Source organism: Enhydra lutris, unplaced genomic scaffold, assembly GCF_002288905.1.
Source record: "Enhydra lutris kenyoni isolate GAN:26980312 unplaced genomic scaffold, ASM228890v2 scaffoldscaffold1, whole genome shotgun sequence".
Taxonomy (NCBI): domain Eukaryota; kingdom Metazoa; phylum Chordata; class Mammalia; order Carnivora; family Mustelidae; genus Enhydra; species Enhydra lutris.
In genome coordinates this window covers 68474879-68501208 of record NW_019154085.1, presented here as the reverse complement: position 1 = coordinate 68501208, position 26330 = coordinate 68474879, and the positions used below count along the sequence as shown (strand labels likewise).

Below are 26330 nucleotides of genomic sequence, written 5' to 3'. Positions count from 1 at the left end.
ACAAAGGGACAATAAGCACATGAAAAGATGCTCAACATCATTTGCCCCAAGAAAAAAACAAAAAAAAAATCAAAACCACAATAAAATACCATTCCATCCACTATCCACTAGAATGACTAGAATACAAAAGTAACAAATATTGATGAGGGTATAGAGAAACTGAAGCCTTCATACTACTGGTGGAAATGTAAAACTGGTACAGCCACTTCGGAAAACAACCAGGTGGTTCCTCAAAAGGAGAAACATGGTTACCGGATTTTCCACCATTTCTACTCCTAGGTATGTACCCAAGAGATAATGAAACATAGGTCCACACAAATACTTGTATACAAATATTCATTCCTAAGAGCCAAAAAGTAGAAACAACTCAACTATCAATTGATAAATGGATACATAAAACTTGGTATATACACAATGGGTATATTCATTGTCAATAAAAAGATATAAAAGTACTAATATATGCTATTACAATGATGAACCTTAAAAGATATGCCAAGTGAAAGAAACATCATAGTATCATATGACTTCAATGTCCAGAATAGGCAAATCTATAGAGACTAAAAGTAAATTAGTGGCTGCCTAAAGCTGGAGGGGGATAGGTGGTGGGGGTGGAAGAGGAAAGGAACAACTGCTAATGAGTACTGGGTTTCTATTTTGGGAGAAAGGAATATTCCAAAATTAGATTATGATAATGGCTATACTGTAAATATCATTTCAAAAATTGTACAATTTAAGTGAATTGTATGATATGTTAACTATATCTCAATAAAGCTGTTTATTAAACAAAAAGTCTGAGCAAGGGTAATGTTTTATGATTCTGAGTCATTATCCAATCCTCCATTAATTCTATCTGTATGCACTGAATACTTTTTTTTTCCTTTTTAAGATTTTACTTATGTATTTGACAGAGAGCACAAACAGGGGGAGAGGCAGGCAGAGGGAGAGGAAAAGGCAGGCTCCCAGAGGAGCAGGGAGCCTGAGGTGGGGCCTGATCCTTGAGCAAAAGGCAGACATTTAACCAACTGAGCCACCAAGGTGCCCCGCACTGAGTACCTTCTTAATGCCTCCTTGTGGTATTAACATCATATATATATATATAATTATTAAGTAAATATTATATGACTATTGCTTTAAAGTGAAATCCTGGCACTGTATCAGTTTGTTATGAAATTATGGTTTATTAGGATTGTACACAGATGATGAAATCAACAGGGAACAAAATAACTAAAGTACAGATCCTGTCAAAAGCCAGAGACAAACAGAAAATCCTAAAAACAGCAAGAGGAAAACCTCTCATCAGAAACCACAGATGGCCAGAAGTCAGTGGGGTAATCTATTCAAAGTACTGAAAGAAAATAACTCTAAAACAAGAATTTTTTTTGCCTTTTTTTTTTTTAAGATTTTTATTTATTTATTTGACAGAGATCACAAGTAGGCAGAGAGGCAGGCGGGGAGGGGGGAAGCAGGCTCCCCGCTGAGCAGACAGCCCAATGTGGGGCTCGATCCCAGGACCCTGAGATCATGACCTGAGCCAAAAGGCAGAGGCTTAACCCACTGAGCTACCCAGGCACCCCTAAAACAAGAATTCTATATCCAGCAAAATTATCCTTCAAAATGAAGGTAAAATAAAGACATCTCAGAAAAGTAAAGATAAAGAAATGTGTTACTAGCAGACCTGCCCTTACCAGAAATACTAAAGAAGTTCTTCAGGTTAAAAGAAAACGATACCTCAAATCTATATGAAGAAATTAAGAACACTGATAATTAATTATGAAGATAAATGTTGAAGTTGGTATAAATATATTTTTCTCTTTTCTCCTCTCAAATGATACAAAAGACAATTACATTAAAAATAATTATAAAACCAGGGGCGTCTGGGTGGCTCAGTCGTTAAGTGTCTGCCTTCAGCTCAGGTCGTGTTCCTAGGGTCCTGGGATCAAACCCTCCATTGGGCTCCCTGCTTGGCAGGAAGCCTGCTTCTCCCTTTCTCACTCCCCCTGCTTATGTTCCCTCTCTCACTGTGTCTCTGTCAAATAAATAAATAAAATCTTTAAATTATATTTAAATTATTTTAAATTATAAAACCAATGTTTGGTACCTAACATATAAAAATATAATATATATGACAACAGTAGAATAAGGAGAGGAGGAAGAATAATTACAATCAAAGAATTTCTTTATTTTACTGGAATTAAGTATTAATCTGAGGTAAACTGTGATAAATTAAGATGCATACTGTAATCCCCAGAGCAACCACTAAAAGAGTACCTAAAAAAAAAAAGTGAAAAACAAAAAACAAAACAAAGGAATTAAAATTGTTCATTTAAAATATATCTATCTATGGACTGCCTGTGTGGCTCATTCAGTTAAGCATCTGACTCTTGATCTCAGTTTAGGTCTTGATCTCAGGGTGGTGAGTTCAAGCCCTGCACTGGCCTCCGTGCTGGGCATGGAGCCTACCTAAAAAAATAAAATAAATCTATTTAACACAAAAGAAGGCATCAAAGGAGAAACAAAAGAACAACAACAAAAAGCAACATATAGAAACCTAACAGCAAAATGGGAGGCATAATTCTAACCATAATGATAATTACATTAAATCTAAATATACTAAAGACTCCAATCAAAAAGCACAGATTGTCACTGGATAAAAAAAGATCCAACTATATACTGTCTCCAGCAGAAATATCTTAGATTCAAAGGCTGAGAGTCAAAGGATGAGTTTAAGCATTATCACAATAAAAAACAACTGGGAAAAAATACAGTTCAAAATGAAAAAAATTACAAGAGAAAAAAAGGCACATTTTATAACGACAAGATAATTCATGAAGATGATGTTACAATTATAAACACACACACAGCTAACAATAGAGTTCCAAAGTAAATGAAATAAAAGCTGACAGAATGAGGGAGAGAAATAGACAATTCAACAAAAATAGCGGGAAATTTCAATACTACTCAATAATGGCTAGAACAACCAGACAGAAAAATCAACAAATATAGAGAAATATATATCAACTAACTTGCCTAGCTCATAGTTAGATAACATTTCACCCAACAGCAGCAGAATATACATTCTGTTCAGGCACACATGGAACATTCTCCAGCATAGATCATATGTTGGGCAAAAAATGAGTAAACAATGGCCCACGGGCCAACTCTCACCCATGGAAACAGAGAACATACACGGCTTTGCAAAGCATAAGATATTTATTACTTAGCCCTTTAAATAAAAAGTTTATGGACCCCTAAGGTAAACCATAAAACAAAACTCAGTAAATGAAAAAGAACTGAAGTCATACAAAGCATGCTCTCTGACAACAACAGAATTAGATATCAACAGGAGGAAATTTGGGAATCCACAATATTTAGAAATTAAACAACATGCTTCTAAACAACCCATGGATCAAAAAGCCATTAGAAGGGATTTTGAACCAGAACACCTGGCTGGCTCAGTAGGTGGAGCATTCAACTCTTGATCTCAGGATTGTGAGTTTGAGCCCCACATTGGGTATAGAGAGTACTTAAAAAAAAAAAAAAAAGAACAAGATATTTTGAACTGAATGAAAGCATTTATGAAAATGTATATGATCAGTTAAGGCAGTGCTTATATTCATATATAAATATACACATTACATATAAACATAGGAGTATTTATATGTTTAAAAATCTGTATTAAAAAAGGAGGACATCAAATTAAATTAAAAACCTAAGTTTCAGGATGCCTGGGTGGCTCAGTCAATTAAGTGTCTGCCTTCAGCTCAGGTCATGATCCTGGGGTCCTGGGATCAAGCCCTGAGTCCAGCTCCCTGCTTGGAGTGGGGTGGGGGGAGCCTGCTTCTTCCTCTCCCTCAGCTGCTCCCCCTGCTTGTGCTTGCTCTCTCTCTCTCTCAAATAAATAAACAAAAACAAACAAACACCTAAGTTTCAGTCTTCATTAGAATAAGAGGAAACTGAACCCAAAGAATTAAGAAGAAAATAATAAAAATCAAAGTGGGAATCAAATAAGTAGAAGACAAAAAAATAAGTGTTTATGAAAACAAAAGGGATCTTGTATAACCAAAATAATTTTGAAAAAGAACATGACTGAAATACTTTCTGATTTCAAAACTCAATAGAAAGGATGAGGCACTCCTGCTGCCGGGGCCATAATGCCTAAAAAGGGAGCAAGGGAGGCCATGAACGCCTAGCTGGAAGTACATGAGCCCCTAGGAAAATGATACACAGCTCTAGGCTGGAAAGCAAAAGGCCAGGGAGGAGGAGAAGCAAGGAAAGAAGCCGAGGATGACGAAGATGACCACCAGCAAAGGTGTGAAAAGGCCCATCAACATTAAGAACCACAACCGGGTGGCACAGATAATCAAAAAATAACACAAAGAGATCTGGACAAGACAAACGAGCTTTCAAGGAAAGGTAAGACAGAAAGCAAAAGAGCATTACATTAAAATGCATTTAGTGGGAAGACAGAACAAGCCAAGGTTGACCTCAACTGGCTGGAGATCAACCATAAAGAACAGAAAGAAGTACAAGAGGTCACGAGGAAGAAGGAAAGCAAAAAATGATGCAACTTTATCAGGAAAACAAATGCAATCACTTACTCTAAATAAGTACGCCTGGCCTGTGGGGGGGAAGTGGGCCCTATTACCAGGACCTCTGCTGTGTCTTGCCCACTCTATGCCCTGGTGCCATTTAAGCAGCCCTTCAGCGTAGAAGCCCCCTGGTGGCCTGGGGCCTCCTCTTCATCTTCCTGGCAGAAAAATCATTTGTTGGGGAAAGGAGAGCTGGGGGACTGGGGAGGGAATAGCGGCTATCTTTGAGACAAAAAGATGAGGACTGTGTTTCCTATGTAACCAATGGAAAGGTTTTGTTTTCAGAATTTAGAACCTCTGTTTTGCCAGGCTGATTGCACCTTAAGGGGAAGTTGTGCTGGGGTCAGCTACTGATGAGTTTGCAACAACCAGACCCAGACTGCGTTGCCTGGGTGCTCACTCACAGAGAGACTATACTTCGAGTCCCTGAGGGTCACGGCTCATCCCTGGCCAGCTCCCTCTAACTGAAGCCACACCTCTCTGTCTCCCTACCCTATTTCCCAGTCACCTGGGCAGGGCCAGTATCCATTTTTAACCTTACTCATCTATCATTTCAAGAAATTTCTGTTTACTCTGCAGCACCCAGGCAAACCACACTCCACAAATTCAATGTATGTATTTGGCATATTAAACTTCACATTATCATTTAAAAAAACCTCAATATAAAGCTACAGTAAACTCATCAAGAGAGTATGATACTGGCATTAAGAATAGACATATATAGATAGATGATTAGAGTCTAGAAATAAATCTTTATATTTATGGGCAACTGATTTTCAACACAGGTACCAAGGCAATTCAATAGGGGAAAAACAGTCTTTTTAACAAATGGTACTGGGTCAACTGGAGAGCCAAATGTAAACAGATGATTTTAGAAACTTACAAAAACTGCCTCAAAACAGATCACAGACCTCAATGTAAGAGACAGGGAATAGGGACTGCCTGTAAATGGACATGTGGAATCTCTTTACTCTGAAATATTCTAAAACAGGACTGTGGTGATGGCAGCAAAACTAGGCAGATACACTAAAACACACTGAACTGTACACTTAAAATGGGCAAATTTTATGGTATGGAAATCATATGTCAATAAAGTTGCTTTAATTAAACCTCTACTAAGTGACAAAAATTCTCAAAGAAGCATCTCTTTATAACAATTTTTTAAAGTACTAACAGATAAGGCTCGAAATTGTTCAATGTCAATTTTTCCAAGTCTACCTCTTCTAAACTGATTTAGAAAAAAGAACTGTGTTGCTGACATCAATTTGAAATAAGATTTAGTATGAGTGATAGCTTAAGTAACTTATATGACCTCAGAAGATTAGGAAAAAACATATCCCAGAAAAAAGAATGATAATTAAGAAAAATCTAAAAACTCATGCCACATTCCTATCAGAAATTTTCACATAAATAAAATGCAAAAAATTTCCATTTAGCTTTACCTAAGCTGTTACAGTCCGACAATATAAGGGGCCAAGTCCAAGAGGTCATTTCAATATTTCAACATTTCAATATTTAAGCACTTTAACCAAAAGTGTCGGACTGAAAATGAACTTAAAATACTGATACTCAATAATTCGTGACACCTTTCAATTCCTTTGTTTCTGTGCTACAAAAACAAGCAATACATTTAAAGGATGAAAATTACTTAGGTATAAATCTATAGTGACATGCAAAATCAAAAACTGAGTTTTTTCCAAATACATTATCTAACAACTTAAGTGCTTGTTCTATCATTTTTTAAAAAAACCTCTCCATATTAATGTCCTACATTAGAGATAAAATCATATAAAATGAGACAGCACAAACCACTGAAGGATAAAAAACTTATAGATAATATTCTAAAATATTCCATTCCAGTACTATAAGGCACATTTAAAGGACACTTATAATTAGCTCTTAATACACAACTGACAAATTAGTAATACTGACATATACTCCAGCCCAAGATCAGTTTCTATTGCCAAATGCAAATCTCTTCATAATTCTAGAAGAAACAATTCACTGATTCAATTTACAAGGCCATACAACTGAGGTGTACTCAAATGCTTTGTATCTTAAGTTAGTGACATTTTCAGAAGGAAGATGTACGTGATATAAAGAACTGCCTTCCAGTATTTTACTTTAAAATTAAGTGCTAAAAAAAAGAAAATGAGTGGAAATTACACAACAAACACCTATCTAACTTGTACCACAGGCCCATCAATGTTAACTTTTAATTATTACTATATCTGGCTGTGTGTGGAGTATGCAAAAAGCCATGTCAATATAAAGAATATTCAGGATTGCAAAGGGAGATCCGGAACCTGCTGAAGATCCACAAAGTTAGGGGCCCCTGGGTGGCTTAGTTGTTGAATGTCTGCCTTCAGTTCAGGTTGTGATCCCCATACTGGGATCGAGCCCCACTTTGGTCACCCTGCTCAGTAGGAAGCCTGCTTCTCCCTCTCCCACAGTCCCTGCTTGTGTTCCCTCTCTTGCTGTATCTGTCAAATAAACAAATAAAATCTTAAAAAAAAAAATCCACAAAGTTAAAAATATATATACAAAATAATGGAGAAACAGGCAACTAAAATGACTAAAAAGTGGAAAATTCTGGTAATTTCTTTTTAAAAAAGAATGGGTATGGAAATCTAAAAGACGTATCTTCATGAAAACTGCTGATAAGGCATTTTTAGTAATGTATAATGCTGAGAAATGTTAACACTGGAAATAAAAGCTGGTATCTAGTTTTCAAATTCAGAAGTCCTTTAGCACTTTTAACCTTTTCTCTTTGGAGACTTCAGTTTGCAATGAATAAAGGCTACCACTATTGATGACTCTTCACTGAGATTTAAGAAATAAAATTCTTTATCTGCTAATTGGTGCTAAGTATCAAGGACTTTATTAGTTGGAGTAGACAGAAGAAAATGGTTAAGAGGCTTCACAGAAACAACTCCTGCTGGCACACTACCCACTACAGAAGACAAAGACTACTTCTGTGAACTCTAAGTCTCCAGATTAAAATCACCAAAAAGTCCCTTCGTGTAGCACCAAGTCCAACTTCTATAAAGTAAACAGAAGCTAAACAATTTTTAGCTTAGTTAAAAAGAAGTACCATCACTTTTATTATGTTTCTATAATTTTTCAGTTAGCTAGTAAAGGTGTCACTGCCAACTTAAGCAGTTACTTCTTTATCTCCCAAATTTCTAAACCGTTTCACAGTAGCATGAAAGTCAGATGAAAAAATAATTCAACTCTATAAACATGGAACTCCCTTTTAAAAACAAAATGTTTTCCCTCCAGTATTTTATTAAGCTATAGGATGAATTCAGAATCTTTTCTGGAGTAACTTTAATTTTACTTACTCTGGATAAGGAAAACCACTACATTACATGAAAAGCTAAAAATCTGCCAATTAGCCTATTTATATTCTTTCCTTTTTTTCACAAGCCTACTTAGATTCTTATTAATCCCATATCCGGTACTTTTTTTTTTTTGGTGTCTTTATACAAAGTGGTAAAATAAAATTCTAAAACAGCATTTTTTAAACAAATTAAATTTTAGTGTGTGTTAAGCAGTATAGTTTTAAAAACAAAAATGTGCTCAAACTGTTATGAATTAATAAAATGTAATACCTAATTTGGATATGAATATCTGGTATAATATTTTTCATTAAAAAAAAAAAAAGGGTGACTTTCAGTTGAATCAGCAACTTTCTGAGTTAACAAATTTCAAACAGTGTTACTCAGGGGAAAGAAAATATTGACAACATAAATGTTCCTGGGGCTCTTTGTTCTGTGCTAACTCACATGTTTATATACTATCATCTGTAACTCCATCTAATGATGGCTTTAAAGAGAAGAGTCTCTCTCCTTCTCCTAAGCATCCTATTCACAATACTTCTCTGGCTAATTCATAATGAAAGATGTTTCCAAAACAAATAGCCTTGCATTTCACTTTATAAACTGCTGGTGTGAAGGCATGCATTTTAGGAATAAAAAACACATGCCTTGAGAAATGTGTATTCTATTCAGGAATTATTTGCCTTGATTCTTCTTTCTCAGTAAGGTTTAGAATATTCTTCCCCTACATGAAAATTAGAGCAAGGCCTCTGAGCAATGCAATGGTTGGCCAGATAAGCTGAAATAAGTCACAACACACTTACAAAGTATATATGCCTAACCACAATTTCCCCAATATATATTCAATTCATTATCTTCAATTTGTTCAATTCATAAAGCACTTCTTACTTGGATATACAATCCAATTCCACCAAAGGCTTGTAACTTAAAATGTAACTATAAGCAATCTTTACACGGTTCCAAAAATACCCCAAGAGAAGGTTGTTACTTAAAACATAAGTTATTTTTGACAAAACCAAAATTAATCAGTAAAGAAGAGATTCTTTAGAAAGGGTCTTTCAGTAACAAATCAAATTTTACATACCTGTAATATCAAGAACAGAAGGAGATGCAATGTAGTATCTATGAACTGTTTCAAGAAGTTGAGCACCATGGCCTTGACCTTGAAATGGAGTCAGTATCAGCATCTGACTACAGTAAAGAAATGATTATAAAATTAAAATATCCCACAATATGATCTGTTTAAAACTGCAAATCACTGTGTATTAAGAACATTTTAAAGTTAGTGGGTTTTTATTTTCAGTCGACCTTCAAGAAATCCAAAAATTATTGAGATACTCAAAATTGGTTTAATCTTCCACAGTTGCAAAGGGAACAATGAAATAAATCAGTACATAGCCAATGAATAATGGTGATTTTTTTAAACAAATCAACACTATTATAACAAGTATTGGAAACTTCAGCAGTTCCTTCTTCTGAAATAAAAGACAAGGCACGTGTTACACCGCCAATTACCTTACACGTGGCCGGGTTTTGTCTGGGTACACATAGTAATTATAGACTGTCATGTAGCCTACAGTCGCAAAGAGCGTAGCTCCATCCTTATTATACTTCTCAAATCTGCAGATAAAACAGAAAGCCAAGCAGGTCAATTACAGTCGCGCTCCCATGCAGTGTCCATTTTCTTTTCCATTCTCTGACTGAATTTTCAGTGTCAGCAAGCTACTCTGTGAGGGCCCAATGGGTACACCTGCTATGTTCTGAATGTACAATTCACTTAATTGGTGTGCAGCAACTTGGATAAATCAGACCTCTTTACATCACTTCAGTGCACTTGCCTATTATAAAGATGAATAGGTGGCAAGTAAAAGAAAACACAGGCAAAGCTCATTTTACTGTTTAAGCCTACATTCAGGGTCCTAACGGACAACAGCATTTAATTCAGCTCTATTCTCAAGGTCTCCGAAAGCATAATGAAGGAAAACTCAAGCCTCATAAACAATAGTTTTTCTTTCCTGGGAAAAATATCATTATACTGTCCCAATAATTGGGCTGCCACAATTAAAATGCTGGCTTTGTGGAGGTAATAAGGTCTACTGTTGCTTTAGAACTGTACTTACACTAGAAAGTAGTGCCATCTTTCATCATCCACGTCAATAAAGCTAGCAGTTTCAATAAACCACATCAAAAAGGTCTGAAGCCTTTCATGATATTCTCGAAAGCCTCTACATGTCATGTCAGCCTAGGGAAAAAGCCAGGAAAAGTCAGGTGAAACTCATCACAGAGGTAAGTGAAAGTCTGTAGAACACAAAACTATCCTGTGGGAAAATGTTTAGAAGTCTCAGATTAAGATGTGTACACAGACGCACATACAAAATAGATCTTTGTTTTTAATGCTGACAGAAACTTGTTTCCTAAAGCTGGAAATGAGTCACTGAAAATAACACAACAGAACAGCATACAAGTTTCAGGCAAATGGAGCACTTTTACCCAAGAAATATTCAGATTTATCTTTACCTTGTAAATCTGAAAGGTAAAGTTTTCCCCTCCTGTTGGACTGAGAACAGAGTATGTATGGAGTAAGGTTCCAAACGGCTTGAAATCAACTTCTTTTTCCAGCAAAGAGAGAAAATCATTTGTGTTTGTACAAAATCCAGGTGGGATGATTTGTCTAATTTTCCCCTCAACATCATCTGCCTAAAGAATAGAGGTTAAAAGACATAAGAAAAAATTAGTAACAAATTTGACTTTTAGTTGAATATGCTTAATTTCTTTGAAATGGACAAAACTCACAAAAATCACAAAACTGCAGTTCACAGTTAAAGAAGTAAACACATGGAGAGCTGAGAAAGGATAAGTTTTGTGTGCACAAGAGACTATCTCCCAAATCTGAGATGAACACAAGTTTAATACAGAAATAAGAAAGAACAGACAGGTAGCCTGAAATCAAGAACAAGAATGAGGACAATGCTACTGAAATTTCTAATATCTACAAAATGCTGACTATATCCTTTCAGGACAATTTGAACTGGCCCAAACAAAAGGCTGCTTATTATTTTATGTATGTCAAGGAGACCGTATTATCCAAGACATGAGATGATCACAAGCAGTGGTAAGGTGAGGCTATAGTCAGACTAAACAAATTGCAAACTCACAATGAACAAGTAGACAGGTCATAACTCCTTTATACATTAAACTCAGTATTAACATGACAATCTAAAAAATATACCCACTTAGGACATACATAATTTATATGAATGGATATATTATCCACTCATCTCTATAATGTGACACAATTTTTATAGACTTGGATTTGTGACAGTAAAAAGAGACAAGCCTGGACAACAAAATTAAACTCAGAGACTAAAATTACCCTTGTTAAACAACCTCAATGAATGTTAAAACTATCAGCTGAGCAGACTTCATAATCCCTTTCAAAACCCCAAAAGACCACTTGATTGAATACATTTACTACTTCTCTTTAACCATGAATATTTGATGAAGTCTTACAATAAAGTATTACTGCTTCTCACCAGGCAATAAAACTTAATGAATTGGTCTCAACTTAACAAAACCTTATCCCTCAATACAGTCCCTAAAAGCCTGACATTACATTCAACAAAATGAGCTTGCATTCTATTCAAACTTTTTCCTGAACAATGAGGCCAGGTTTTTACTTAATGGAGTTTGCCGTGAGTTCAGCTGTAATGTTTGTATTGTATCTATTTCCACAAGGACTGACACAAGAACACTTTGTGTTAACTTACTAAGCAGCTCTTTCATACCGTTTACATGCATGATGGGTATTAGTTCTAAACCAAGACCCTTGCTACTTAGCATTCAAAACAGGGAAATTAAGATGCTTAGGACAAAATACACTACAAAAGGCTAATACAACATGCTACTAATTCCTGTCCTTTCAACCATCTTTTAACTAAGTAGAAGCAATGCACCTGCAGATGAATAGCACTTTATTATCATTCAGTTACATTTTAGGATAGAGAACCAAGGACAGAGTTTATCACAAACAAGTTTTATTTTCAATGCTCTGGTAGCACCAACATTTATACATAACTTGTTTATAGCTATAAAAAAGAGCTAATATTTAAAATAAAGCTCTTCATTATTTTACCCAACAGCTTATTTCTAATCAGTATTCATTTACCCTGTAAACCAAATAAACTGCATTTGATATTTTTTGTTTAAACTGCTATCTAATGTGAAGAGACCATCTTAAACATATTTTATAGAATAGATACAATTTCAATAATTGTTAAGAGGAAACTGTAATAATAAGGAATAGTCTTAATGGGTCTGCTGTGTGGCAATTAAAATCCAAAGTAGTAATGGGTAAAGTAGTACAATTTTAGTTCGAGGTTAAAAAAAAAAAGTCAAGAAACGCTACTTTTAAATAAAGAGGCTTATAATCTATCAGCTTAAAGGAAAACACTTCAAAGCATTTATAGTGTACTTAATTTTAACTTTTAAAAACTTTCCCTGTATACTGCTTTCTCAACAAGGCACTGCAAAGTATGATCAAATAACTCCACATACCTTGCATCAAATGTACTTCAAAGATTTCTTAGAAACTCTTAAGTTTCAAGTAGTGGTTCTGGTGGAAGACAGAGCAACGCAAAGATCTGAGCTCAACAAAGCTGAAAGAGAGTTAACTTTCAGCCTTCAAAGGATACCTACATATCATCATAAGTATCTTCAAATAAATATTTTGCTCTGGGCAAGTTTACACATTACTTTAAGAACATTTACAGGAGAATAAAAGGCTAAGTTTAAGCACAAGGACTCTTATACATAATAGGTTAGAGAAAATGTGTATCAGATATATTACATAAAATATAGAACATAAAACCAAAGGGCTCTTCAAACCCAGAATTTGGAATCTTGCTTCTCACTAGAGGAAAAATGTATGCATTTCTCTATGAAATAGATTGCTTTAAAAAGGAAAAAAGTCCTATAACTACTTGTTTTAGAGAGCTGTACTCTTCTAATTCAGTTCAGTTAAATATTCATTTTTCATATTGGATTACTGGCCCCATAATAAAATCATCACTACAGAAAAACCCATCTCATCATTTGAAAAAGAACTTTTTTTATTTTTAAAAATTTTATTCATGTATTTATCTTAGTAGGCTCTAAGCCCAAGATGGGGCTTGAACTCACAACCCTTAGATCAACAGTCGCTTGCTCCAGGCATCTGGGCAGCACGGTCGGTTGAGTGTCTGACTTGATTTTGGCTCAAGTTGTGATCTCAGGGTCATGGGATTGAGCCCCACCTCGGGCTCCATGCCCAGCATGGAGTCTGCCTGAGTGTCTCTCTCCCTTTCTCCCTCCTCCCCCCACCCTCATGCAAGTGTGTGCACGCACTCTCTCTCTAAAATAAAGAGATATTAAAAAAAAAGTCACATGCTTTAGTGACCAAGCCAGCCAGGCACCCCCTCCCTATCTCATCTTTTTAAAATTCAAAGTTGAATCAAAGATTAACTGAACTCTTTTAGTTCCAATGCTTGTAGCTGAAAGTTCAGATTCTATTTCTGAAGATCAAAAAATTCCCTACCTGCAAGGATATTATTTTAAACTTTAATTAAATTTATGGAAAAATATAGACAAGATAAGAAGGGGCGCCTGGGTGGTTCAGTTGGTTAAGCATCTGATTCTTCATCTCAGCTTGGGTCTTGATCTCAGGGTCATGAGTTCAAGCCGTGCTGGGCTCTACACTGGACATGGAGCCTACTTTAAAAAAATTAAAACAAAAAAACAAACCTGTTTAAAAAAAAAAGAAAAAGAAATTAAGCTGAATAGATCAAGAATCCAGAATATAATCTGATCTACTTAACTAATAAAGACATGCCTTACAAATATTTTCCAAACTTTTTAGAAAAGGAATGTTATAAAGGTAATTATTCTATTTAGTTCTGAGGTGAGTCATGATGAAATGTTTTAGATCGTATACTCTCTCACTATGGTCATTTCAACTTCCAATGTTCTGTACTTTGTTACACATGTGACGTTCCCATGAAGGAATTTTTGCTTTTTCTCACCACCGCATAAAGCAATGTGCCTGAAAATAACGGGTAGACTGATATGACATAAATATATTTACACTTTATTTGTATTTACCCACATTTGAAAATCAAATTACACCTTCAGCATCCTTTCCTAAACAGCACCATTTGTGTAAATTTGTCTATGTTGAGTTATTTTTGAAACAGTGATTTAAAAAGGCATGTTAAGTAGGTGGTCCTTTTATATGTGGCTAAAGTGGAAGACTTAATTAACACTGACTAGAATTCTAAGATTACCTAAGATATGCTACAAAAACAAGCCAAAAAATTTCCATTTCTACTTAATTTGCTCAATCGTACATTACCTGACAACATTTATACTGCATTAGTGTTACGCTACCTAAACTCACATATAACATTCTAAGACAAAAATCTCAATGTATAATTTTAAAGCTTTTCATATATTTTATAAAATATTATGAAAAACAGTAACAATTATCAAAAAAGTCGAGTTTTCACTCTACTTATTAGTCTACCAAAGATTATTTTTTCATTTCAAGATTAAATTTTTGTAAGTACACAGGGTTTTTCTATAAGAGGCTAAAGAATCCAGAAAATTTTAAAAATCTGCTCTCAACTACTCTCAAATTCAATCCATTTATTAGTGGGAGACAAGGATAAAATAGAAGATTGAAGTGTACCCATGTATTTTAACTTCCTCCGCCAAACCTCTTCCCAGAAATGCTAGCAATTAGCAAGACTGAACAATCTTAGTCATACACCCTTACACTAAATGTTAATGAAATTACCTCAAGAGAAAGCAGGAGGCTCTGAAAAGTATAAGATAAAAGAAACTGAAGCCAACACAAATAAATGGAAGGATATACTGTACTCATGGTTTAGAAGAATTAGTATTATTAAAATGTTCGTACTACTCAAAACAATCTACAGATTCAATGCACCTTCCCTCAAAATACCAATGGCTTTTTTCACAGAACTAGAACAAAGAATCCTAAAATTTTGTGTAGAACCACAAAAGATCCTGAATAGCCAAAGCAATCCTGAGAAAGAACAACAATGCTAGAGAAATCATACTCCCTGATTTCATAGTATACTAGGTCACAAAGCTATAGTAATCAAAACAGTACCGTACTGGCACAAAAACAGATACAGAGATCAATGCAATGCCTAGCAATAAACCCACACATATAGGATCAATTAACTGATGACAAAAAAGCAAGAACAATGGGAAAGACAGTCTCTCCGACAAATAGCATTGGGCAAACTGGAGTCACATGCAAAAGAATGAAAATGGACCACTCTTGTACCTCATATACAAAAATAAATTCAAAATGGATTAAAGACTTGAATGTGAGACTTGAAACCATAAAACTCCTAGAAGAAAACACAGGTAATAAGCTCTTTAACATTGGTCTTAGCAATATTTTTTCAGACTAGTCTCCTCAGGCAAGGGCAACAAAAGCTAAAATAAACAAATGGGATCACATCATACTAAAAAGTAGAGATGGTGGCTCACTCGGTTAAGTGTCTGCCTTCTGCTCAAGTCATAATCCCAGGATCCTGGGATGGAGCCTGGCACAGGCTCATTGCTCTGCAGAGTCTGCTTCTCCCTCTCCTCCCTGCGCTTGCTCTCTCTCACTATCTCTGTTGCTATTTCTCTCAAATAAATAAATAAATCTTTAAAAAAAAAAAAAAGTGGAGTACCATCATACAATGTTAACTGGTATAGCCAGTATAGAAAATGGTATAAAGTTTCTTCAAAAAAATAAAGAAAGAACTACTATACAATCCAACAATTTCACTTCTGGATATTTATTGGAAGAAAATGAAAACACCAATTTGGAGAGATACATGCACCCCTGTGTTCACTGCAGCATTACTTACAATAGGCAAGATTTGGAAGCAATCTAAGTGTGCATCATAGATGAATGGATAAAGATTAGATATATTTAAATACACACACACACACACACACACCACACACACAAATACATACACACAATGGAATATTACTGTCATAAAATGAAAGCTTGCCATTTGCAACAACATAGATGGACCTACAGGGTATTATGCTACATTAAATCTAAAAAACAAAACAGAAACAGATTCATATATACAGGTAACAAACTGTTGGTTACTGGACAGGGGAATGGGAGTGGGAGTTGAGGGGGGTGGGCAAAATAGATGAAAAGGATTAAGAAGTACAAAATTCCAGTTATAAAACAGTCATGGGGATGTCACATATGGGAACACAGTCAATAATTTGTAGTAACTTGGATGGTGACAGATGATAACTGGACTTGCCATGGGAATTACTCACAATGTATAAAGATACTAAAACAACAACAACAAAAAATGGAATCACTATAATATATACCTAAAAACTAAAAGGATACTGTATGCCAATTCTACTTCAATTAAAGAGAGGTCAGGAGGTATCAGTAAAAGCAAAGGTCAGAGACAACCATAAGAGGAACAAACCAACAGTGTCTGAACAATAAAGTTTATTGTAGTAAAATTCAGAATAATTATGTTGCCTTTAAAGATGATGGCTAGTGGGGATGTTTTATGAGCTTCTCAATTGTGACTAAAAACTTTCACACGGAACTGGAGAACTCAGCTTTGAAAAGAAAAATGGATAATGAAAGATTAATGTAATGGCAAAATTTTAATAAGCAAATTAACTTCTAAACTGATATGCCATGGTTTCTAACCACCTCACCTAAAAGAGTTTATCTTTCATACACAAAAATACTACTACATATTATAGTCTGTGAAAACTCAAATATGATATATAATAGTCTCAAATATAACATATCTAAAACAAAAATCTTGATGTTCTTTTCCTATTTAGACCTACTTCTCCAATCTTTCTTAACTCAGTTAATAGTACTATTATTAAAGTTAAGCAATAGGATCCTCCTTGTTTCTCTTTTCCATCTCATTAAATTTAATTCAAAAGTAAATCCTACTGGCTCTATCTTCAAAATATATCCCCAGACAGCCAACTAAATGTAATGTAGTGTTGCCTGTAACACTGCAACATTCTGGTCTCCCTTCTTTTACTCTTTCCCCCTGCAGTGTATTCTCTGCAGAGCAGCCAACCCCCCCCCCTCCAGCTTTAAAAGATTTTATTTATTTATTTGACAGAGAGAGACAGCAAGAGAGGGAACACAAGCAGGGGGAATGGGAGCGGCAGAAGCAGGCTGCCCGCTAAACGGGGGAACCCGACGTGGGGTTCGATCCCAGGACCCTGAGATCATCACCTGAGCTGAAGGCAGAACTTAACGACTGAGCCACCCAAGCGCCTCCCCAAAAAATCTTTTGAAAATATAGATCATCATATGACTCTTACCTACTTAAAACCTCTAAAGGCTGTCAACTATTCTTTACCTGACAAGATCTAGTTTTGCCAACCCCTTCAACCATCTCCTACCCTTCTCTCCATTACCATAATCATTTAACAACAGATATTTCTGAGTGTTCTCCTTTCAGGGTCTTTGTTACTAGGCTCTTCCCTCAGGTTATTACATTACATTGACTCCTCTTCATTCTATGAAGGAACCAGCAAAGTGTTTCTTCGTAACATTACTTACTATTTGTTTACTGACTGTTCCTTCTAGCTCATTCCCATAAGAGGAATGATTTTGTTTTCTTGCCATTCTTTCCCTGGCATCAAGAACACAGAGGCACTGTGGAATGAACATTCTCAATGCAAACTGAGATAGAAGAGGCAAGCCCATTCCCTCCACATCCATTACCCATTCTTTTTTTATAAGGGGGGAAAAAAGTCTTTGCTTGAACATGTAATTTAAATAAATGATCTTCGACCATGAAGCAAATAATCCCACAAGAAGACATTATAAAAGATTGATTCCTTACTCATAACCCAGTACTTCTAAATGGAAAAACCTGGTTTTCAAGAATGGAGCAATTAGAAGTCAATGCAAATACATAGCTATTTTCACTGCAAATAGTATTTGAAAGATTTACCAATAACTAAGTCAATAGTTCCTTTGGAAGAAATCAATTCAGCACTATCAGCTGGAACATAAAAAAAAAAAAAGACACCAAAACCTTCAAACAACAGTAAATTTTGTACAACACTAGGGAAACTACTACCTGCATTTTTAATAAGAGTATCTAGCTGGGCTTGAGAATTTAATAATCTAATAAGAAACATATGACTAGGAAAAAAACTCCACTTCAATAAGCCTATTTTACATGCTAGTTTATCTAGCATCATGTGAATTTGGGCAAGTCCTTACAATGAAACACAATTTTAAAAATTAACAACAACAACAACAACAACAACAAAGAACAACAAAACCCAAAAAAACCCCAAAATCAACCTTTCCCAAGTCACGAGAAGTTTTGGGGCATGAGGTTGGCAAAAGATTTAAGTCAGAAGTTTAAAGTCAGTTTAAAGCCTTGAAAAAGTTTAATTGTTAATGTGTTAGGAATTGCTACTTGTACAGAAGGGAGTTAGGATATCCAGAATGCAGTGATACATAAGATCTTTGCTTAGTTACGTGAAGCACAGTATTCTCAATATAGCAGATCTGATCTGATAAAACTTCCTGGATTTTTAAATTCAAATGACAAGAGATTTTACTCTAAGAATGCAATTTTCAACTTTATAAATGTGATTCAGTGACAAAATGGCATTTCGTTAAAAAAAATCAATTCTGAAGTAATTCTTGATGAAAAGTTTCAGTGCCTTGAAGGGAAGTGGGTAGGGGGACAGGTTAAATAGGTGATGGGATTAAAGAGTAGTACACTTGCTGTGATGAACATTGGTGATGTACGGCATTACTGAATCACTATATTATACACTGGAAACTAATACTGCAGTGTATGTTAACTAACTGGAATTTAAATAAAACCTTAAAAGAAAAAGTTTTAATGCCTTCAAATAGGAATGCCCAGAAACAGAACAACTCTAAAAAACATAACTTTCTTCAGATCCCTCAGAGATTCGTGTCTATCCCAAACATGCAAAATACAATCACCCCATCCCAACATCCCCAAAAGTTTCAATCACTCCATCATCAGCTCAAGTCCAAAATGTCATTATCTAAGTTATTCAAACAGACTCTGGGTATGATATACACCATGGGGCAAAATTCTTTTCCACCTGTAAAACTAGAAAACAAGTTACCACTTCTAAAATACAGTAGTGGGACAGGCACAGGATAAATTATGGAGTTTCCCACTCCAAAGGGGAGAAAACTGTAGGAAAAAAGGAGTCACTGGAACCAAGCAATTTCAAAATTCAGAAGGTCAAATTCCATTAGTTTTCAAAACCTGACAATACTGTGGCCTGTGGCTCTACCTTCTGGGCCATTATTCCTTTTTCTTGAAGGGAAGCACATGTTTGTAGCTGAGTAGTACAATCAGCCCATTTCCTACCTATAAAATATTGGAAGTTCATTAGCCTTTCCTCAACCTGTCAGTTCAAATTGGCAGTGTTTCTGCTGACAGAACATTCTTAAAACTCTTCTAGGTCACCTGTATTTGCCAAGAGGATTCACATCATTAGATAAGATGGTCCTACAAAGGACTTTATTCAATCTCTATTTCTGGTTTTTACTGAGTTACTGAGGAGATCCATGAGTCCTGTGCATAATCTCTTCAGAAAGAACAAAAGGTTATCTAGCCATGCTCTTGGATTTCTTTCCAAAGCACATTTCCTGACAATCAGTCTCCTAATTTCTGTGTCTTCTGCTACCTGAATAGACTGAGAATCTCCCAAATTAAGTCCTGGATCTTTTTTGCTTTACAGTTCTTCCCACAATCTATCCCTTTCCTCTTACATTTACATTTACCGGTTATTTACTATAACCAGGCCACAACTTAAATACTTTGTTTGGACATCTCCTCAGCTAAATATCCAACTTCACTGCTTACATCTTTTCCTTTCTATATAAATGTAGGATACAATTCAGCTAGGCTTCCTGGCACTATATAACAAATATCCCCTTTCCTCATTTTCTAATAATATCTTCATTTCCCTTTAACTTCTTCAACATTCCTATTTCTACCAACATACTATTTGTGATGGTACATTATTCCCTCAGAATACAAGTTTTCTCTCCCATGCTCCTAACTTTATTCTGAGCCTTGACCAGCAATGACTTTAAAGTCCATATTTCTACCAATCGTCTATTCAAGGGAGTCTACGCTTCTTCTATCATGTGCCTCAAAGTTCTTCAAGTTTGTATCCATAACCCATTTCCAAAGACATTTCTACAGTTTCAGTTATTTGTTTCAGTAGCAAACCACTTCCTGGTATGAAAATCTTTATTAGTTTCTATGGCTGCTGTAACAAACTACCATAAACTTGGAGGCTTAAAACAACAGAGATTTATTCTCTCACAGCCTAGAGGCAAAGTCTAAAATCACTATCACTGTACTAAAATCAAAGTGTCAACAGGGCCACACTCTCCCCAGAGACTCCAGTGGAGTCTTTTCCGTGGTTCTTCTAATTCTGGGGCTACCAGTACTTCTTGGCTTGTGGTCACATCATTCTGCCTCTGTTTCCTGAGTAGTGGTTAATTCGGCCTGCCCTGGATGCATTCTCTTTAATGCCTCTCTTTGCCTTCACTCTCTTTTGGTTCATTTGTTTCAAAGTTTTATGTCATCAGCTTATATGCCCATATTCTTAAGGAAATATATTAGTAAAATCTGTGGAATCAGAAATTATCAAGAGAAATTTAAATGGGCACATTCTATGTGAAGAAAAAGTAGAAAATTTAGCTATTGTCTTCTGTCTTATTTAACTTCTAGGAAGTGAAGTAATTTTCATATCCACAATAAAAAAACAGAAGTTGGTAAACAAAATACAACTCTGATCATAAAAGTAAAGGGTTTTTAGAGAAGGTCCACTCAGGAAATAGATCAGGCTAAGGATCGTGATCAAAGGTTAACTGTAGTGACAGGAAGGCAATTACCTCCATAACTAAAGACAATCCGTGGTTTTATTTTTATTTTTTTTAAAGATTTTATTTATTTATTTGACAGAGATCACAAGTAGGCAGAGAGGCAGGCAGAGAGAGGAGGGGAAGCAGGCTCCCTGCTAAGCAGAGAGCCGGATGCGGGGCTCGATCCCAGGACTCTGGGATCACGACCTGAGCCGAAGGCAGAGGCTTTAACCCACTGAGCCACCCAAGCGCCCCCAATCCGTGGTTTTAAAGCTACTATATAACAGTTTCCCTCCTCCCTCAAGCCTTTAAATTTTAAAACCTGTTTTATACTCAAATGGAAAGCAGAGTTAAAGATAAATTTATTATTGTTCTTACCTCTACACAGTCAAAATTCTCATCAACTTTAGATGCATATTCAACACGAAACATTGTTGACAGGCTACCAGCAATATAGTATAACAGGATCTTCAAACCCTTGTAACCAAAAGCAGTTTCACTGAAAAGGAGAAAAAGATCAGTAATCTGAGACCCCAGAAAGACTCTTTGCAAAGTCATTACAAAGAATTAGCTCTCTATATAAACAAGTTTAACTTTATGGGTAGTTTCAAGATTTTACCATACTTATTTTAGAAACAAGTACTTGTAATAAAACTGCCTCAGCTTTCCTCATTTATAAAATAAGAGAGGGGCACCTGGCTGGCTCAGCTGGTAGAGCACGTGACTCTTGATCTCAGGGTTGTGAGTTCAAGCCCCACCTTAGGTGGAGAGATTACATAAAAATAAAATCTTCAAAAAAATAGAATACGAGAGAATAATAGCACCTACCTCAGGGACATTGTTTGGGTTACATGAGCAAGTTAATACCTATAAACTGCTTATAATGTTGACCAGCATGTTATACAAGTTAGGTAATAAATGTAATACATCATTGTGGCTGCTTCTGCTATTACTAGTACCAGAAGGCATTTCAAATCAGACACAAGTGGTATGAAACTGGTACCTTGCTAGGCAAGCAGCTAAGATGTAGCTTTGGCCCAGTCTTTCCTGCAGTTTACCACTTGCTTCCATCATCAACATCCAGAGCTGCTGAAAGTGGTAGAAGCACCTATCTAATTACATCACCCTATGAACTCAGAAAGCAGATCTAGAGCTGCTGTTTTTCCAGCCCTGCTCCTTTCAATCCACTTATACTTTGATATTCTCTTTTCTAGCTTAAAAAAGAGTCTTCCAAAATGTGCATCTAAAATATCCAGAATAGGTAAAGCTATACAGACAGAAGGTAGGTTAGTGATTCCTAGGGCTGGGGAGATTAAGGGAGGAAAAAGAGAATGACTACTAATGGTTATGGGAATTTTGGTGGGAATGACAAAATGTTCTGAAATTGACTGTAATGACTGCACAACACAATATACTAAAAATTACTGAATTGTATACTTTAAATAGATGAATTATATGGTAAATTACATCTCAATAAAGCTTTTTTTTTTTTTTTTTTAAAGTGAATTCTGAAGAAGAGTGCCTGAAAGGAGCAGTGTCATTTTCAGATTTCTGTCCAGGCTACCAAAATAAAACATAAGCAGGGTCTATTCCAGGACTCTGAAAGTTATGTGCATAAAAAGCAGTGGCAATGATAAGTAAGATCAAGACCAATGTCATACTTGAGTCATAAGATACACGGTTATGATTATGTGACTGTCACCTGTCTACCTTAGAAGGGGAGTATGTAAGCATTTTTAACGACATGTAAAACAGAATGAATGTACAAAGTACCACTGAGAAGCAATCTGTAAGGCTGGATTCTATGCACCTAAGGAAGAGATTTTAAATAGCAGGAAGAGGAAAGGAATAAAATAAATAGCTCCTTAATGATAGAAATCCCCACAGAAAATATTCTTCTCTTTATAATAAAATAAAACATTTAAAATACGAAAGAAAAAAATACAAAAGGTTCAAATTTTGGCATGAATCAATATGTACTAAAATAGAATTATTAATATTTAAAAGCACATAAAATGCCCAATCCATTAATAATGAAAAATTCTGAGGAAATTTGTTCCATGGAGAAATTGTTAATTTCAAAACACATTAAATAAATATGTGAACAATGCTGAAATAAGACATAAGTACAATAGCCACGAGGGCAATATTTTAAATGTCAACCATGTCAAAACACCCTTTCCTACTACAACAAAGCAGAGTTCCTCGGGAAAATGGCTAACTCCAGTACTAGTAGAGTAAGTAGAAGATCAATCTCGAACATCTTATTGTATTTCATAGTAAAGTGTCCCCCAAGTGATGATGGTTTATCAAAAGGATTCAAAAACTGGTTTGAAATGGGATAATTTGACCATCGTAATTAATAACAGTAGCAGATTATGACCCCTTGGATTAAAAAAGAATCTTTGAGTCTATTCTGAAATAAACAAAGAAATAAATTAGGGGAAAAAGAAGCTCTTCCTTAGAGAATGCCAATAAATGTAGAAAGTATGACAGAGTTAGAAAATCACCATTTTGCCACCACAATAAAAGATTCAAGCAAGAATCATCAACGGATTTAAAACTACTGGGTGAGGGGTGCTTGGGTGGCTCAGTGGGTTGGGCCTCTGCCTTCAGCTCGGGTCATAATCTTGGGGTCCTAGGATCGAGCCCTGCATCGGGCTCTCTGCTCAGTAGGGAACCTGCTTCCCCTCCTCTCTCTGCCTGCTGCTTTGCCTACTCATGATCTCTCTCCCTCTGTCAAATAAATAAAATCTTAAAAATAAATAAATAAAACTACTGGGTGAAAGTCTGATGGGAAATAGGATCTTTTCAGTCTCAGAGTATCTCCCCACAGATTACATAATAAAAGAAAAAACCTTATAGTGCAGAAAACTGACAGACACCTCTAAACTAAGTGATCCAAGTTAATGAACAATGGAACAAATTGATATCATGGACTATCTGATTGTGACAGACTGAGACAGACACATACAACCTCTGTTGTGGTACTACAAAAATGTATATTATCTGAATTTCATCACAAAGAAACAAACTAACGCAAAATGAAGGCTTATAAAAACCTATACCCTATGAAAATGTCCATGTCATGAAAAACAAAGAAAAGCTGAGGAACTGTTGCAGATTAAAGACCAAAGGGATATGACAGCTAAATGCAGTATGTGGGGTGCCTGGGTGTCTCAGTTGGTTAAGCGTCTGCCTTTGACTCAGGTCATGATCCCAGCTAGAGTACTGGGATGGAGTTCCAGCACTGGGATCTCTGCTTAGTGGGAGCCTCCTTCTCCCTCTCCCTATTGCTCCCCCTGCTTGTACTCTCTGTCAAATAAAAAATAAAATCTTAAAAATAATAAAAATAAAAATAAAATGCAATATGTGACTCTACATTGGATCCAAAATGAGGAAAATTGTTATAAAAGAATTATTGGAAACCAACTGGCAAAATTTGAAATGTGGACTATATCTCAGAAAATAGTAACAGCATTGTTAAATTTCCTGAATTTTGGTAATTATATGGTTACTGTCCTTGTTTTTAGGAAATATATACTAAAGAATTTAGGAGTAAGGTATCAAGATATATCTGCAAACAACACTGAAATGGTTCAACAACATACCAACATATCTATATAGGAGAGAATGATTAAAGCAAATAGAACTAAATGTTAACTGGTGAATCTAAATGAAGGATATACAGAGTACTACTCTTTTTTTTTCTTGTAATCAATTAATTAACATACAGTGTACGATTAGTTTCAGAAGTAGAGTTCAGTGATGCATCCGCTGCCTATAACACCCAGTGCTTACATCAAGTGCCCATCATAGAGTACTATTCTTAAAACTTTCTGCAAATAAGAAGTTTTTTCAGCATCAAAAGTTTAAAAAAAAAATGGTAACTAACTATTCTAATAATGTAATAAAGCTATAGGAAATAAAGGAATTGTGCTGAATATCCCAGGACATATCTTTAACATTGCTTTTAAAAATAAATTTCTTGCAGTGCCTGGGTGGCTCAGTCGGCTAAGTGCCTGTCTTAGGCTCAGGTCATGATCCCGGGGTCCTGGGATCAAGCCCTGCATCTGGCTCCCTGCTCTACGGGGCAGCCTGCTTCTCCCTCTCCCTCTGCCTGCAGCTCCCCCCTGCAGCTCCCCCTGCTTGTATGCGCTCTCTCTCTCTCTGTCAAATAAATAAATAAAAGCTTTTAAAAATAAATAAATAAATAAATTTATTTTAACTGCTTATTTACTTGTCATAGGAGAACTTGAGCTTTCTAGCTTCAGGAGAGCATATTCTGTACTAAGAGCAGTATAGCAAAGCAGCAGGAAGAAAAAAAGTGGTAATTATAAATATGGGCTTCATAGATTGCCTGAATCTGAAATCTGGTCATTCATATGTCCATAAGCAGCTATTCAATTCCACCAATGTACAATGTAATGAATGATAATGCCATCGCTAAGATCGTTGTGAGAATTAAATGAGCTAATATATCCACAGCACTATGTGATAGGTATTGTACGGTAAACTGGTATCTCAATGTCAAAAATGCCATTCTAATGTCTATTTTAAAGTAAATTACATAAAAAACAGCAAAGAAAATAAAGTCTGACTTCTAGATTAAGAAAAAAAAAAATTTTATTGGCCACACTGATTGGGCAAAGTTACTTACTCATCCCCAAAGAGTTGATGGGTATATTCAGGAAAGAAAGTTCTAATGTCATTCTCAAGATCTTCAGGGAAACGAACTGTTTAAAAGAATAAAAATTATAGAGATATTAAAGATACTAAATTAAAGATATTAAAGGTGACAGGTATTTCCATTTCAAGAATTTCACTATAACTAGGATACAGCCAACAATCCTTCTTACGTAAAATGTCACTTTTCCATTATATGATTTACATTGGATTCTCATGAGACAAATGAACAATGAAAATTAGAATATCACTGAGTGCTGAGCGCTTCAGCATCAAAACCCTACTGATTTTAAGAATCAGAAAACTAGTCATGACAAAGGCATCTGATTTAGTTTTTTACTTTTCTGTATGTTTACATAAAATGCAAAGAATAAAAGAAAACAAAACCAAAAAAGGCACTCTGAGATAAGCAAAGCTACAGCATCAAAAAAAAAAAAAGAAAGAAAAAAAAAGACTAAAAAAGAACGCTATAGGAAACATTCTGAGAATAAGAGTACTCAGAGTTTGTGGGTTTTTTTAAAATAAGATTTTATTTATTTATTTGCCAGAGAGAGATAGCGAGAGGGAACACAAACAGGGGGAGTGGGAAAGGGAGAAGCAGCTTCCTGCCTAGAAAGGAGCCAGATCCAGGGCTCTATCCCAGGACCCTGGGATCATGACCTGAGCAAAAGGCAGCCATCTAAGGACTGAGCCACACAGGTGCCCCAAGAGTACTCAGAGTTTTAAGGAGGCCTTTATCATTACATCATT

The 26330-nt window shown here is 35.6% G+C and overlaps 1 protein-coding gene across 2 annotated transcripts in view; it reads right to left on the bottom strand.

Moving 5' to 3' along the window:
• Nucleotides 1–26330, bottom strand: part of LOC111142071 (histone acetyltransferase 1) — a 59114-nt gene that overhangs the window by 15812 nt on the left and 16972 nt on the right. For both annotated transcript variants that reach the window (XM_022495022.1, XM_022495029.1), the window contains exons 3-8: nt 25555–25630; nt 21273–21393; nt 10448–10627; nt 10051–10172; nt 9446–9550; nt 9015–9121 (exon numbers count right to left, since the gene is read on the bottom strand). In XM_022495022.1, the coding sequence (XP_022350730.1) occupies nt 9015–9121; nt 9446–9550; nt 10051–10172; nt 10448–10627; nt 21273–21393; nt 25555–25630 (711 nt within the window). The remainder of the gene's footprint in view (nt 1–9014; nt 9122–9445; nt 9551–10050; nt 10173–10447; nt 10628–21272; nt 21394–25554; nt 25631–26330) is intronic.